Source organism: Petaurus breviceps, unplaced genomic scaffold (assembly GCF_028583685.1).
Source record: "Petaurus breviceps papuanus isolate PSGF00001 unplaced genomic scaffold, PetGlider_PUasm1.0 470, whole genome shotgun sequence".
NCBI classification, from domain to species: domain Eukaryota; kingdom Metazoa; phylum Chordata; class Mammalia; order Diprotodontia; family Petauridae; genus Petaurus; species Petaurus breviceps.
The window spans coordinates 2,665,420-2,679,199 of record NW_027186350.1 but is presented as its reverse complement, the minus strand read 5'-3'; the positions used below and the strand labels follow the sequence as shown (position 1 = coordinate 2,679,199).

The 13,780-nt window shown below is 42.8% G+C and overlaps 1 protein-coding gene across 2 annotated transcripts; it reads right to left on the bottom strand.

Moving 5' to 3' along the window:
* Positions 1 to 442: 442 nt before the first annotated feature.
* Positions 443 to 12,816, bottom strand: GABARAPL1 (GABA type A receptor associated protein like 1). 2 transcript variants are annotated; one of them, XM_069101487.1, is made up of 5 exons: positions 12,411 to 12,816; positions 5,745 to 5,823; positions 4,618 to 4,736; positions 1,999 to 2,060; positions 443 to 1,782 (listed from the first exon to the last, which is right to left on the bottom strand). In XM_069101487.1, the coding sequence occupies exons 1-5, from the start codon at positions 12,498 to 12,500 to the stop codon at positions 1,722 to 1,724; spliced, it is 411 nt and encodes a 136-aa protein (XP_068957588.1). In that variant the 5' UTR covers positions 12,501 to 12,816; the 3' UTR covers positions 443 to 1,721. The 2 variants fall into 2 exon arrangements, with proteins under 2 accessions (XP_068957588.1, XP_068957589.1); XM_069101488.1 differs by lacking the exon at positions 12,411 to 12,816 and adding an exon at positions 12,067 to 12,167.
* Positions 12,817 to 13,780: the final 964 nt, after the last annotated feature.

The following is a 13,780-nucleotide window of genomic DNA, read 5'->3' as shown; positions in this document are numbered from 1 at the left end:
CAGTTAGCCCCTCCCCATGAAGCATCATAAGCAGATGCCGTATATATCGTACTATAGGACTTCCTTTGTGTTACTTAGCTGGTATGGGCTGCTGTGTGACTAGGGAAGGGGGAGGGGAAAGGGACAGCCTTTCTTGGGCTATTTCATGATCAGATGATAGGGTTAGTGGGGAATGTACAACACAGTGGCTTCAGACCGCATATGTACACAATAGGCGCTGACCAAAGAGTAATCATGCAGAACCTCTCCCAGCTGAGCTGTGCATGTAAGCCTCAGTGTACCTCTAAGCAGAGTTTGTGAACATGTACCAACACCTTTCAACATCCACGCAAAGCACAAACACTCATCCATGCTCAAGGCATGGAGAATCACTATGCTTTGACAACTGACCAATCACCACACACACACACACCAAAGAAAGACACCATCTGTGAGTCCGTGGTTGATCTTAAAGTGTGCAATTATTTTATTTCCTTGCCCCAGAGCAAGAACTTCATTTACACAGGAACCTGCAGCTAGTACAACAACTGACAAGAGAGGTGTCTCCCCATCACAGGGGACCAGGTTTGTTTCCAACAAAGCAAACATGGAACTAAATGGCTGAGTTCAACACCTTTGTCCCTGCCCCCCCTCCCCCCACCTTCCCCAAAAGAGAAAACAATAATCAAAACTGACAAAATAAATCAGGACCCAGAACTTTCTAACCAGCAGCTTTGATGAATGAATACAGAACAAGGGAGTTGAATTTTATCAACCACTTATGTGTGCATGGGAGAAAGAATGCTAGGAGGGAGCTAATCCCCTTCCCCACCTTCCTTTGTACCCAGAAAGGTGGGGTTTAGGAATGATAGGGAAAGTTCCCACCTACAGTAGGGAATGTTTGAAGGTTAATTAAGTCCATGGCAGACAGGGCTTCCTGTTCTGTACTAAAAGGTACCCAGAGAGAAGCTGGGACAAAGATTCATCATAAATTCAATTTAGTGATAGATCCAGCCTACCCTCCTTTCTAAAGTCCACAGAACTTAAGAGCCATATTCTCTTAGTGATTTCACCACCATTGGGATCTTTCATAAGACAGCGGAATGGAAATTAGGCAGGAGGGTAAAGGAGGTGTTGTCTATTTTAGGGTTCTAATGCCAAACAAGTTTCCTCTTTGGTCCCCAGGCCTGACCCTCAATTTAAGAAGGATAAGAAGGAAACATGAGGGGGACAGACATAAGCTTCTGAACCCAACACCTCCACAGAAGACAGAGGGGCAGACACTCTCTCCTTATCCCCCATATTCTATGTCTTTCTGTATTATCTTTTAAGTGAAATCTGGAGATACAAGCCCAATAGCCCAGGCAATAGTGGTTATAATTCTAGGGCCATATTCCCCTCTGAGAATGATACCTAGGGATATTGGGAGAAGATAAAAGCCCAAAGTAGGACTATGGAAGAGATGTTGCCAAGGAGAGATGATAAAAACAAGTTTGGTCAAATACTGGGGTAGTTATAGAGCATTTTCTTCAGTCTCTCCCACCCACACCCCTCCTACCAAATGTATCACACTGGGTTTTCCACCCCCCAGGGTAAGAAAACTGGAAGTCCTCCCTAGACCGAGACTATCTGAAAACAACCTATCAACACCCCCCTCCCTTGACCTTCTATTCAGCACAACAAAGGCTAATTTTGCAGGGTGGGAAGAGGGCAGGAAGGAGGGGTGCCATCCCATTTCCCAATCATACATGTCGAAAACTTCCCCCAGCCAATCCAGCAGCTCTGTCCTGCAATGCCTTCTTCCTGGTCCAGGAAAGTAGCAAAAGATATCAAGTGAGAAGGTAAACGAATGATGGTGTTCGTGTGTGTATGGTGTGTGGTTAAGTGTTTCCAGTTGTTTCAGGCTTCAGCCTCCTCTCTGGTGGGAGCCCACCCTGCCCACCCCCAAATCCCCACACACACCCTTTCCCCCACCCCCCAAGTCCAGCTGCTCCCATCCGTTTGGCCCCGGCCACTCACTTCCCGTAGACGCTTTCATCACTGTAGGCCACATAGAGAAAATAGTCTTCCTCATGGTTGTCCTAGGGCGAAAGAGGAGAACAAGAATGATACAGTCAGAATTCTGTCCTGAGCTCCCAATAGAAGTGACAACTCTAAGACATTAGCAAGGCATGGAACAGGGTCAGGTGATGCCTATGGAATGCCATATTCTACATTATTTTTGTAGGTTATTTTGATGTTGAGAAATTGAGCTGACTCTAGTTTGAGCACATGTGATGGTCTGTGCTCAAGCTTTTAGATGGAGTCAGGAGACATAGGTTCTAGTCCTGGCTTTTCCATCAACTAGACAGTGATGACAGGAAGTATCTACAACATATTAACAAAGACTGAATGAATTAATTGCTTATACATCCTATGGAAAGATAGATACTAAAAACCACTTTTCACTAGAAATATTAAGGAATAAACACTTCTCTAGTCTGAAATGCCTTTCTAGATTTGTCTTCAAAGGAAAGTAGGGAAGTCCAGAACAAAAGATCTCTTCCACAGGGAATCTGCATTAAGGGTGGGAACCTGTGCCTCTAATCAGGTTAAGAACATTGTCCTCCACATTTCTTTTTTTAGTCTTTTTGGAGGGGGGAAGGCAGAGCAATTGGGATTAAGTGACTTGCCCAAGGTCACAAAGCTAATGCAGGGTCTGAGGTCCTCCTGACTCCAGGGACCCTGGTGCCACATTCACTGAGTACCTAGTTGCTGGGTGCTCCAAGTTTCTAAACATTTGGCCTGTGATCCATTTAAGGAAAGGGCAGGGTATTGATACAGTATTGAAAGGGAGAGGAGTCAAGGAAAGAATGGAATAGATGTAGCTGAAGATTAGGTGATTACTATTCTGGAATGTTCATTCAAAACTGCATTTAAATGTATTATTAACTTTTCCTGGTTCAAGATTCTTATAAATGTTAATTCAATTTGAGAAGTCTGAGGATAGTGGGGAGTAAGAGAAACCATGTAAGTTGAGTCATATCTTTCTTTTAAGTTATAAACACTTGGGTTTAGAATGTTAAATACAGAAAATTGTTCTTGGCAGATTTCCCCCCTAAAACACAATATTCATCTTTTTTATCTGTAATAATCCAATCATTGGACTCTGGGTGATTATATTACCTTACCACTAGTAGAACAGGTATATTTCCCTTAAGGCTGTCTTCAACAGAAAAGGGCTTATCTTTTCTGGGCTGGTTGGTTTTGGAAGAGTCAATGATTCTTAATCTCTCTAAAAGTCTACAAGCAGTATAAATTGATAAAACTGTTATCAATATGAGAAAATGTCCTTTTTCCCTCTAGCACAAGTCAGGGAGTAATGGTTATGGAAAATTTCATAGATTGTTTATCTTGGCTGCTATACTGATTTTGTTTTATTTGATCTGCTTTTTTCCTTATATTTTTTGGTTACAAGGGATGTTTTTCTGAGTAGGAAACAGGAAAGCAATCTTTTCATAAAATAAGGTGATATAAAAACAAAAGATATCAGCAAAATTTTAAATTAAAATTATATTTATAAAATTCAAAGATTTTATAGATGAGGCCATCTGAACTTTGTTCAATCATTTATTTGCTGCCATCTAGACTTAAGTGAAACAAAAAACATTTCATAATTTTTTAACTATGCCTTAGTAGCAATACCTAAAAAGATCAGGGTAAGGATGGTAAGGTTTCTAGAGGACAAGCTTCATTTTCTTTCCTTAATACAAAGAATCATAAAATGTTAAGAGCTGGGAAAAAAATGCATCAACTAAAGCTTTCATTTTATAGATTTCATTTAAACTGGGGCTCAGAGGGGTTACGTTACTTTGCCTAAGGTCACATGTCAAATGAGATAAAGGGTTTGCAAACCTTATAATGGATGCTGGCTGTCCTCATTATCTAGTTGATTGAAAATCGAGGACTAGAACCTAATCTAAAAGCACCTTCCTTGTTGAACAGACTATCACATTATAAACAAGAGGGGAAGAATGGAACCCTCAGATACCTCGATATACATTCTGTATCCTCTATTTCATGAAAGTTCCCCTATGACAGAGGAGAAGAGAAAGGTGGTTTTTTTTTTTCTCTCCATTTTGCAAATGAGGAATCTAAGATTCAGACTAAAAAGTCACAAAAAGGAATCAGAGCATAGCTAAGACTATTTGAGTCTGGTCTTTGGACTTCTTGGTTGAAGGCTCTCTACATTATTATTATATTATTAATATAATTAATTATGTTATATTAATTATATTAATATTATATCCTATATCTAATTCCAGGACTCAATGATGGATTATTAAATAACAGTGATTTTTTTTTAATGGGATAAATGTTAAGACCTTTAATAACTAAAAGAGGTAATGCCATTAAAGGAAATAACCCATAATCAGGGAGGAATAGGAAGGCAAACATTAAAGGTCAATGCCTTTTTACTCAAAGTCCTGCTGAAAGTCTGGCCCTTCCTAAGTAAGGGCCTCTGCCTCCCAATCTACAAGGGGAGGACACTAACCAGCTCCACGCCCATCCTTGACATACTTTCTAAGAGATACTAAGGCAACCAACAGTAGAGTCCTGCATATGACAAGGAATACTTCGGACTGGCTTCATCATTACCTCATAAAGTTGGCCCATGGTAGCACTAGTGGGAGGGATAGTGTTGTTGACAAAGAAGAATAGGGCGTCTTCTGGTCGAAGGTGGATCCGCTTCCGAATTAAGAAGTAGAACTGACCAACTAGAATGAGGCAAAGGAAATGTTGCAGATGTGGACATAGAGAGCAATGCATTGACACATGTATGAGAAGCCACAGAGCAGCATCTAAAGGATACTATAGTCAATATCTGTCCTCTGGGGGAAATCTCCTCTTACTTTGGTCTTTGAGTGCCTCCAGGGCACTTTCCCCCTGTGGCTCCCTGGATTCCCCCAAACCCACCCAAAACTAGATGAGTGGAGCCTGGTTTCATATTCTCCTACATCATCTGAACCTATTTTCTAGCCATCTCTTCCACCTACAATGTCAAACCTGAAGTACTTTGCTAACCAGTTGCCATATTCATTAGCAGTAAAAGTTCTTAAGCTTCAGAGAGAAAATAAAAAATGTCACCAAAGGTTTTGAAACTGACTTGCCTTGTAGATGTTATTCTGATCACTGCAGTTGCTTTAACATTATGACTCCAGATGATGGTAGTTCCCTGTCATCTAAATTCAAATCTTAAACTTTCAGACAACAATACTACTCCTCAGGTGTGTGGGCTACTTGTGCCCAGAGCCCACGGCAGTAGGGAATGAAGCTTTAATAGAAGGGAGGCAAGAAATAGAGACCTACAATTAATGCTGGGGGCAAATTCTTCTATATGGTAGAGGAAATTTACCAATTTGAATATGATGGGCATTCCCAGACCACTTAATGGGACATAAAATTGAATTCCACTGGACTGTTTTTATATAACTGCAATACACAGCACAATGTTACAGCCAAGGTTGATTCCTAAACATAATTAAATGCTACTAGTCAGTTGGAGGGGAATCTGAGGCAAAAGAAATTACATGATGGCCTTTCTGCCACTAAATAGGTTTGGAAATAATTTAGGGACAAATGTTTTGTGCCCTTCTGTTTCAAACCGAGTAAGCAGTCTTGAGAATACAATACAATTCCCTCCAGCTTTCCATTCCCACATGATCTCTTCACCAGGAAAACAGATCATCTTTTGTACAAGAAAGTGAGGGAATGTGGATTGTTACCTGTAAGGTCAGAGGGCACCAGGTACTTCCTTTTGTCAAGGTCTGGAACTCTGGCTTTAGGTGCCTTCTCCACAATTACCTGTTATTGAGATATAAGGAGAGATTTAAATGAGACTTTTTAAAAATAAAAATTGTGTTGATATCATGTTTTTACATCACTTTAATTTCTGAATATTTGTCTTCCTTCCCTCCCCATCTATACATTTTAAGAAAGGACTTTTTTTTACAAGGGAAAATATCAAAACTAATCTCTATCAGTCAGGCCCAACAAATCAGTTAGCATTTATTTTTATTTCATTTTTATTCAGAATTTAACAAACATCCAAGAAAATGAGCATTCCTGTATGCATTATACAGTAAGACAGAATTGTACATGAAATGGCAATTCTCTATCACACAGGGCTTTCTTTTCTCTTAAAAAATAAATTCAACAGGTAATATTTTGGTGTCCTACTTCTCTATGATTCTTTCTGGCCTTCCTTTGGTTTTCCTTAACCTCCTTCCCTCTCATCCATCTTCCCACATTGAAAACAACAGCAACAACAAAACCTTTAGTAACAAATGCCATAATGAAGCAATCTTAGGTGAAAGTTTCAATAGCAAGGCAAATTGACTAGAGGATAGGCCCCATTTAACACTTCTACTTTCATTTTCCCTTTTCCCCAAATGCCCATACTTCTAAGTTGAAGTGAGCTAGACTGAAATGCTTATGGAGACAAGCCCAGGGAAGGAGCAAATGTCCCAGTTATAAGGACTAGAATATGAAAGCCAAGGCCAATGAGCAGAAAGAAAAGCCTGGGAGCCCTAGATTTTGTGTTTAGAAAAGGAAAGGGAGGGGCAGCTAAGTGGCAGAATACAGAGAACACTAGCCATGGAGTAAGGAAGACCAGAGTTCAAATCCAGTCTCAGACACTGATTTAGGCAACTGCCTCCCATAAAAAAATGTGAAAAGGAAAGGAAAAAAATAGGAAAGCTGAAAAAGTGGGAGGGAAGGTGGTGTTATTTTATGTGAAGAAATTAATCAACAAAGCATTTATTAAAGACCTACTATGTGCCAGACACTATGGTAGGTACAGAAGACACAATACAAAAGGGAGTCTGTCTTGGCACTGAAAGGAACTTACATTCTACTTGGTGGCAATACAACTTGTTCACAGAAAAGTATAAAATATGAAATAAATACATAATGACTTGAGGAGGGGAAATAATCAAGAAAGTCCTCTTAGGCATCCTGAAAGGCCTCTTGAAGGACAGTCAGCTACTGAAAATCAGTGAACAAGAATGGAAGGGGTCAGATTTATTTATTTATTTATTTTAGAATATTGGATGGCACGCCAGAGCTAAGAAACCAGGGATGAAGAAGTGAGTCAAATTTCTGGAAATAATTCCTTCAAAGTCACTCAAATGGGGCACTGAAAGAATAAATTAATTATTCAGCAGTTGCAAAGAATGACAAAAAAAAAATAATGAGCACATCCCAGTCAAAAGGTAGTCTCCATCAAGATTCCCAGGATCTAGCTTCAGTAAAGGGATAGAAAGTACAGGACCATACAGATAACAGAAGGTAAGGAGGCAGGCAGGCTAGAGACCATAAAAATGGCTGGAGACAGAACTAAGAAACCCCAAATCTGGTGTTGAAAAAGGCACATGCTATCCTTCTTCCCCATAGTCTTATTCTACCTAGATGGTTCTGGGGGAGACGGAATTTAGGCTTTTTTGGTTGGTGTTCCAGGCTAAACAAAGATGACAGGAATGCAACTGGGGAGGATGAGTGGAAAATAGGCCCAGATTACATATAAAAGGTTCTGTTGGAGTGGCTAATGTGGTAATTTGTGTGTTGTTTTAGACTTTTCTTGACCCCACACAGGGCTTTCTTGTCAAGGATACCAGAGTAGTTTGCCATTTCCTTCTTCAAACTTATTTTATTGATGAGGAACTAAAGCAGAGTTAAGTTACTTGCCCACAGTCACACACAGTAATAATCTGAGACCAGATCTGAATTCATGAAAATGAGTCTTCCTGACCTAGTACTTTATCCACTGCACTACCTAGCTGCCCCCTGTAGGGAAGAGTGTTTTGTAAACCTTAAAGTATTATATAAATGTGAATATATTAATATTTAGGTCCTAGGATTGGTATAAAAGGGCTCATGCCACGATGGCTTCCTTGACATGTTTGGCGGTGAAGTGGATAGAGCCCTGGTTCTGGAGGCAAAACCAGAGTTAAAAAATCAGGCCTCAGACATTTGCTGTGTGACCTTGGGCAAGTCACTTAACTGATTCCTGCCTCAGTTTCTTTGACTGTAAAATGGGGGTAATAGTAGCACCTACCTCCAAGGGTTGTTGTGAGGATTAAATGAGATAATATTTGTAAAGCACTTAATACAGTGCCTGGCACATAACAGAAAGCACTATATACACAGAACTATCTGTTTTGGACAACGCCCTGGGCCTAGAGGCTTGGCTACTAAGTCACAGACTTCCAGTGATAGATGAAGGTCTCCAAACTGAAGTATAGAGCCTAACAAACCAGATATTTTACCAATGAGGATAGTCTTTGGAGAAAATTTTGTCCAAATTATAGGACTCGTAAGTGAGGCAACTTGTGACAGTGGAAACATCACTGAGTTTAACATCAAGAGTTGGGGAGAGGGTGGCTAGGTGGCACAGGGAGTAGATCATAGGCCCTGGAGGTAGGAGGACCTGAGTTCAAATCCAACCTCAGACACTTAACACTTACTAGCCATGTGACCTTGAGCAAGTCACTTAATTGCCCTACCCTCCCCCCTCCAAAATGGAAAAAAAAAAAGAGTTGGGGACTATGTTCTATAACTTACTACCTGTGACCATGTGCAAGTCACTTAAACCTTCTGAGATGAGCTTTCTCATCTGTAAAATGAGGGGATTCATAAATCTAAAGCTAGAAAGGCCCTCAGGTCACCCAGGCCAACCCTTTATTTTGGGAGAAGAGGAAACTCTGAAGTCCAACTCTGATTAGGTGACTCACTGAAAGCCTGAATCAATATGATCAATCAATTCAGTGAATATGTACTTAGGGTCTACCAAGTGCCAGGGCATTGTGTTCAATACTGGGAATACAAAAACAAAAAGTTAAAATAAGTCCCTGCCCTCAAGGAGTTTACCTGTTACTGGGAAAACCAACCTGGACAGAGATATATACAAAATAGATACAAGATGATGGTAAGGGAGTTAAGGGTACTAATAGCTGGGAGAATTGAAAAAGGTCTCATTTAAAGTGTGTGGCCCTTTTGTGGATTGTGAAGACAAAGGATCCTGAGAGGCAGAGTCCAGTAAACAAGGCATAAGCTAAGAAATGGAGTTATGTGTAAGGAAGAAAGTCTGACTAGACTAGCATACCAGAAGGGGAGTAATATATATAATAAGGCGAGGAAGGTAGATTGGGCAAAGTTGTTAAGAGTGTGTCTTAGGCCCTCTAGGTCTTTGGGTGTGGCCTTTGACTGAATCCAAGTTTTACAGAACAAATCCTTTTATTAAGGGGATTTGTACAGTGAAGTTTGGATTCAGTCAAAGGGCCCCACTAGAGGACCTAGAGGGCCTCAAGGCCCCAGGTTCCCCATCCCTGATATGATCCTAGAGTTATAAGGAACCACTAGAGTGACTGAAATGACATGATCAGAACTTTAAAAAATAATCACTTGGACTCTAGTGTGGAGTGGAGACCAATTTCAAGGCTATTTACATAGTCTAGGCAAGAACTGATACTGTTATGGACTAGGATGGAGAGGTGGCAGATGAAAAAGGTATTATGGAAGGACAATAAGCCAAGATAACAATAGAATGGATACCAGGGGTGAGGGAAAGGGAAGATTCAAGGAACTGAACCTGGGTTGACTAAAAAGATGGGCAGCTAGGTAGTATAGTGGATAGACTACTGGGTCTAGAATCAGGAAGACTCACCTTCCTGAGTTCAAATCAGGCCTCAGACACTCACTAGTTGTGTGATCCCAGGCAAGTTACTTTAATGTTTGCCTCAGTTTCCTCCTTTTAAAATGACCTGAAGAAGGAAATGGCAAGCCAATCCAGTCTCTCTGCCAAGAGAATTCCAAATGGGGTCATGGAAGAGTCAGACAAGACTGAACACCAGTCAGACAAAATAACAGAAGATGATGGTGTCCTTGACAGAGAGGGTGGGTTTGGAGGACAAAGGAAGGTATTTTGGACATGTTTAGTTTACATGTCTGTCAGAGAGCCAGTTGGAAATATCAACAAGGCGGTACAGTTTGTGATGAACTGAAGGTCAAGACAGAGACTAGGGCTTGCTATGTAAGCCCTGGGAATCACCATGCTGTTCAGTCATTTTGTCAATTGTGTCTGACTCTGTGACTCCATTTGGAGTTTTCTTGGCTAAGATACTGGAGGGGTTTGCCATTTCCTTCTTCAGCTCATTTTGCAGATGAGGAAACTGAGGCAAACAGGGTTAAGTGACTTGCCCAAGTCATGGAGGCCACCAGTAAATCAAGACTCTTCTTGATACAGGCCAAAGTCAAGTCCAGCCAAACTGGCCTTCCTGCTATTCCTCCCACATGAAACTTAGGCCTCCTAAATTCATGTCTTTGCATTGGTGTCCCTCATGCCTGGAATGTATCCCCATCTCACATTGTCAGTCTTGTAAAATGTTCCTTCAGAATTCTGCTGAATTTCCACCTTCAACAGGAAGCATTTCCTGATCTCCACAACTGGTAGTGCCATTCCCTCCCCTGACGACACTGTATTTAGTTTGTATACTTATTTATGTTGTCTCCCCTTATGTAAGATCCTCGAAGGCAGAGGTTATACCATTTACCTCTGTATTCCCAGTAGCATAAATGAGAGAATGTTTAGAGAGAAGTTAAAGAGTATGCTTTTAGGGGAGGCTAGGTGGCAGTGGATACAGCACTGGCCCTGGAGTCAGGAGGACCTGAGTTCAAATCCTGCCTCAGACACCTAACAGGAAACTAACCCTGTGACCTTGGGCAAGTCACTTAGCCCCAACTGCCCTCCAATAAAAAAGCAAAAAAAAAAAAGGATGCTTGTAAAAGTTAGGGGATATTGATAATGATCAAGAGACTGGATAAGGTAGGAGAACCAAAAACAAAACAGAAAACCAAACCTTGGGTCACAATATACCAGAAAGGGGAAGGTAGTCAACAATGTCACATGCTTCAAAGAGGTGGAGAAGAGGTCTTGTTTACTCAGTCATCTTTTTCCTCTAACCAAATACAAACCAGTATGTCCAGTGGGAGATGTGGGAGATGACTGGAAAGGGGACCTCTCCCTAAGTCTTCAGGGAGAGGGTGACTGACATTTTATAACTGGATTCAGATGTGGCAAAAATGGCCTACCTTGTTTCCAAGCCTACCCTCAACTAGTCTGCTTGGGGAAATGTCAGTCTTAATAAGGTCTCAGCTGTTAGACCAGGAACACAAAGGCTATAAAAATAAATGCTGCCTCAAATCTCCATTATCTTTACTTCCAGGTCTCCATCTTAAGTTAACTGACTTCTAAATTTTCCAGCAGTAATGTCAATCAATAAGGTCCTCTATTATTCTGCAGGGAGCAGGGCCGTGGTAAATAAAGCCTAAAGCATTTTTCATTGATCTTTTTTACTACCTCTCCATACCCCTAATTTTAGCACCCATATCTCCCAAACTCTACGGTCTAAGCTCCCTCTACCCCACCCCACCTCTACATGAACCTGTTTTTTCCTAAATCCAGACAGCTCCACTTTCTCTCTGAGGCCCAGCACGTTCCCAAACAGAAGTGGGGTGGGGGTGGCGCAGCAGGGCCAGAAAATATGATAAATCAGACTTGAAAGGAGAACTCCCCCCAACCCCCAACTCCTGCTTTTTCTGCGCCGAGCCACCGTCAGGTCAAAAGCAAAACAGTTACTAGGAAAAGGCCCTCCCATGCATGAATTCTAAAGAAGGGGATGATGAAGCAAACTGGGTGCTGCGTAGATAATACGCCCCTGTTTAAGCCAGTTGGGTCTCGTGGTTTTATTTCTTTCTTTTTTAACCTATTTCCCTATCCAAGGGATAAGAGAGGAAGGAGCCCGCGTCTCTCTTCCCCCACTCAATTAATTCCAAGGACAAAAGGTCTAGGAGCCGGCGGACAGCACCGGAGCTGAATAAACCATAGAGAGACTATAAACAGGGCGAACCCGCAGAGCCGTCGCCATGGTGGCCACCCTGATTAACAGCTCTCTCTGCGTTCTTACATGCAGTGAAGACCAGACCCCATCCTAGCCATCCTCACACAACAGCGCCGCATCCAGAGCCCAAGCAACACCTACACAAACACACCTGGCGCACTCCAGAGTCACGGGGCTCCTTCTCCCCACACGCACGCATCATGACAGCGATGGTGCATTGCCCCCATTCCTCAGAGTCACAACAACACACGTTCTTCTACGTTGCTGATGCTCAGTCTGGAAGGCTCCCGGCCCCCTCCTCCCCCCCGCCCGGCGACCAAAGGTGGGGTGAGGGGCGTCTTCAGTATGGATTTCCAGGGAACATCATTGGGGAATTGGAGACGAAATGTCTTCCAGGGATCAGATCGGTTCAGACATCTGTCCGTGTCCCCATCCCCTCCCCCTCCCTCTTCTCTTCCTCCCATCCTTTTCCAGACCCCCAAGCCACCCACTCACAGGGACTCTGTCCGGGTATTTCTTCCGAATCTTCTCCCCTTCTTTTTTCCGGTACTCGAAAGGATGATCCTCCTTGTATTGGAATTTCATGATGCTCCGCAGCGTCTCTGATCTCCCCTGGGGGGAGTGGGGGGCCTGGCTCAGGCGGAGTGGATGGATACTCAGAGTCTCGGAGTCCACTAAGAGATACGACGAGCCTTGGCGGTGCCAGCCGCTGTTGCCCTGCCCGCTCTGCCCCACCAGCCCGCGGAGAGCGCTCAGAACTGAGGCCCCGGGTGACCCAGGCTGGGAGGTGGAGAGAGAGCCGGCGTGGGGGTGGGGAAATCCTGCAGGGTTCTTGGAAGAGCCGGGAACACACAAGCTACACAGTAGCAAGCCTGGTATTGTGACGTCACAAAGCTCCGCCCTTCCCTCCCCCACAACGTTCTAGACCGTCCCGGTCCTGTCTCCGAACCGGGGGCCAACGAAAATGTTGTTCAAATTAGCCCCACGATACTGGCTTTCCTTTTTTAAAATAATCTTTCACCAGATCTTTTTAATGAAAAGATCGTATAGTTTGGAAACGCCATTTGTTTATTTCGCTATTGAATTTCTTAAGGCAAGATACTAAATACGTGTACTTCTCCCCCTCCACTTAGTCTTGGGCTTTTTTTGGTTGAATCCAGGAGCAATTACCAAAGATTAAAGTCCAGCCCTTCTAAGCACGTTGGGGTTGTTGGCTGTGGGAGGGGAGGGGATGGGGAGGGAAAAGGGGAGAGGGAGGGGTCGTGTGAGCAAATGTTTGGGGCAAATACAGTTATATTCCGATGCTCTCGCAGCCTTTCCTCTAAGGGTCTTCTCGGGAGTACCCTGGGATTCGTGCCCTCCGCACCTCCAGGGCCTGTATTGTTTTTGTTTCTCTTAGAGCTGTCAATTACTAGGCTGAGCAAAATATAAACAAGGTGACTCAGGGGTTTAGAAGGAGAGAGAATGGGGAAAAATGTAATCCTGGCCAAGAGAGGCCAAGGTTCTGGAGTAGAATTTCCCTTTAAGTGGACTCTTCCAAACCTCATTTCCAGCCTTCCCCACCCTTCTCCTAGAATCTCTAGTGTTGCAAGGCCTCACTCCTGAAAGAAAGAAAAACAGAAATCATGTGATGAGGATGAGCTGGGCCTTACCCAACACTGACTGCAAAGAGAATAGTCAGCAACTCCCGAGGCTGAACTGGGAAGAGAACGTAGCCAGGGGGGGTAAACCCGGCATCGCGAAATATCTGTAGCGTTAGACTAATAATAACAGATCCGATTGAAATAGCTTTAGGTTAAAATGTCCTTTTGCACTGTTACCTTGACAACAATAGAAGGCGCAGATGGTGCAGTTATTATTATCTT

Bases quoted from the DNA above. Each gene is read 5' to 3' on its own strand.
- GABARAPL1 (XM_069101487.1), bottom strand. From the start codon at position 12,500: ATGAAATTCCAATACAAGGAGGATCATCCTTTCGAGTACCGGAAAAAA. The intron at 4,737-5,744 runs GTAACAATCCAC...GCCTCATTCTAG, and splicing joins GGTGCCCTCTGACCTTACAG to TTGGTCAGTTCTACTTCTTA. The intron at 1,783-1,998 runs GTGAGTGGCCGG...TTCCTGGACCAG, and splicing joins GATGAAAGCGTCTACGGGAA to GAAGAAGGCATTGCAGGACA.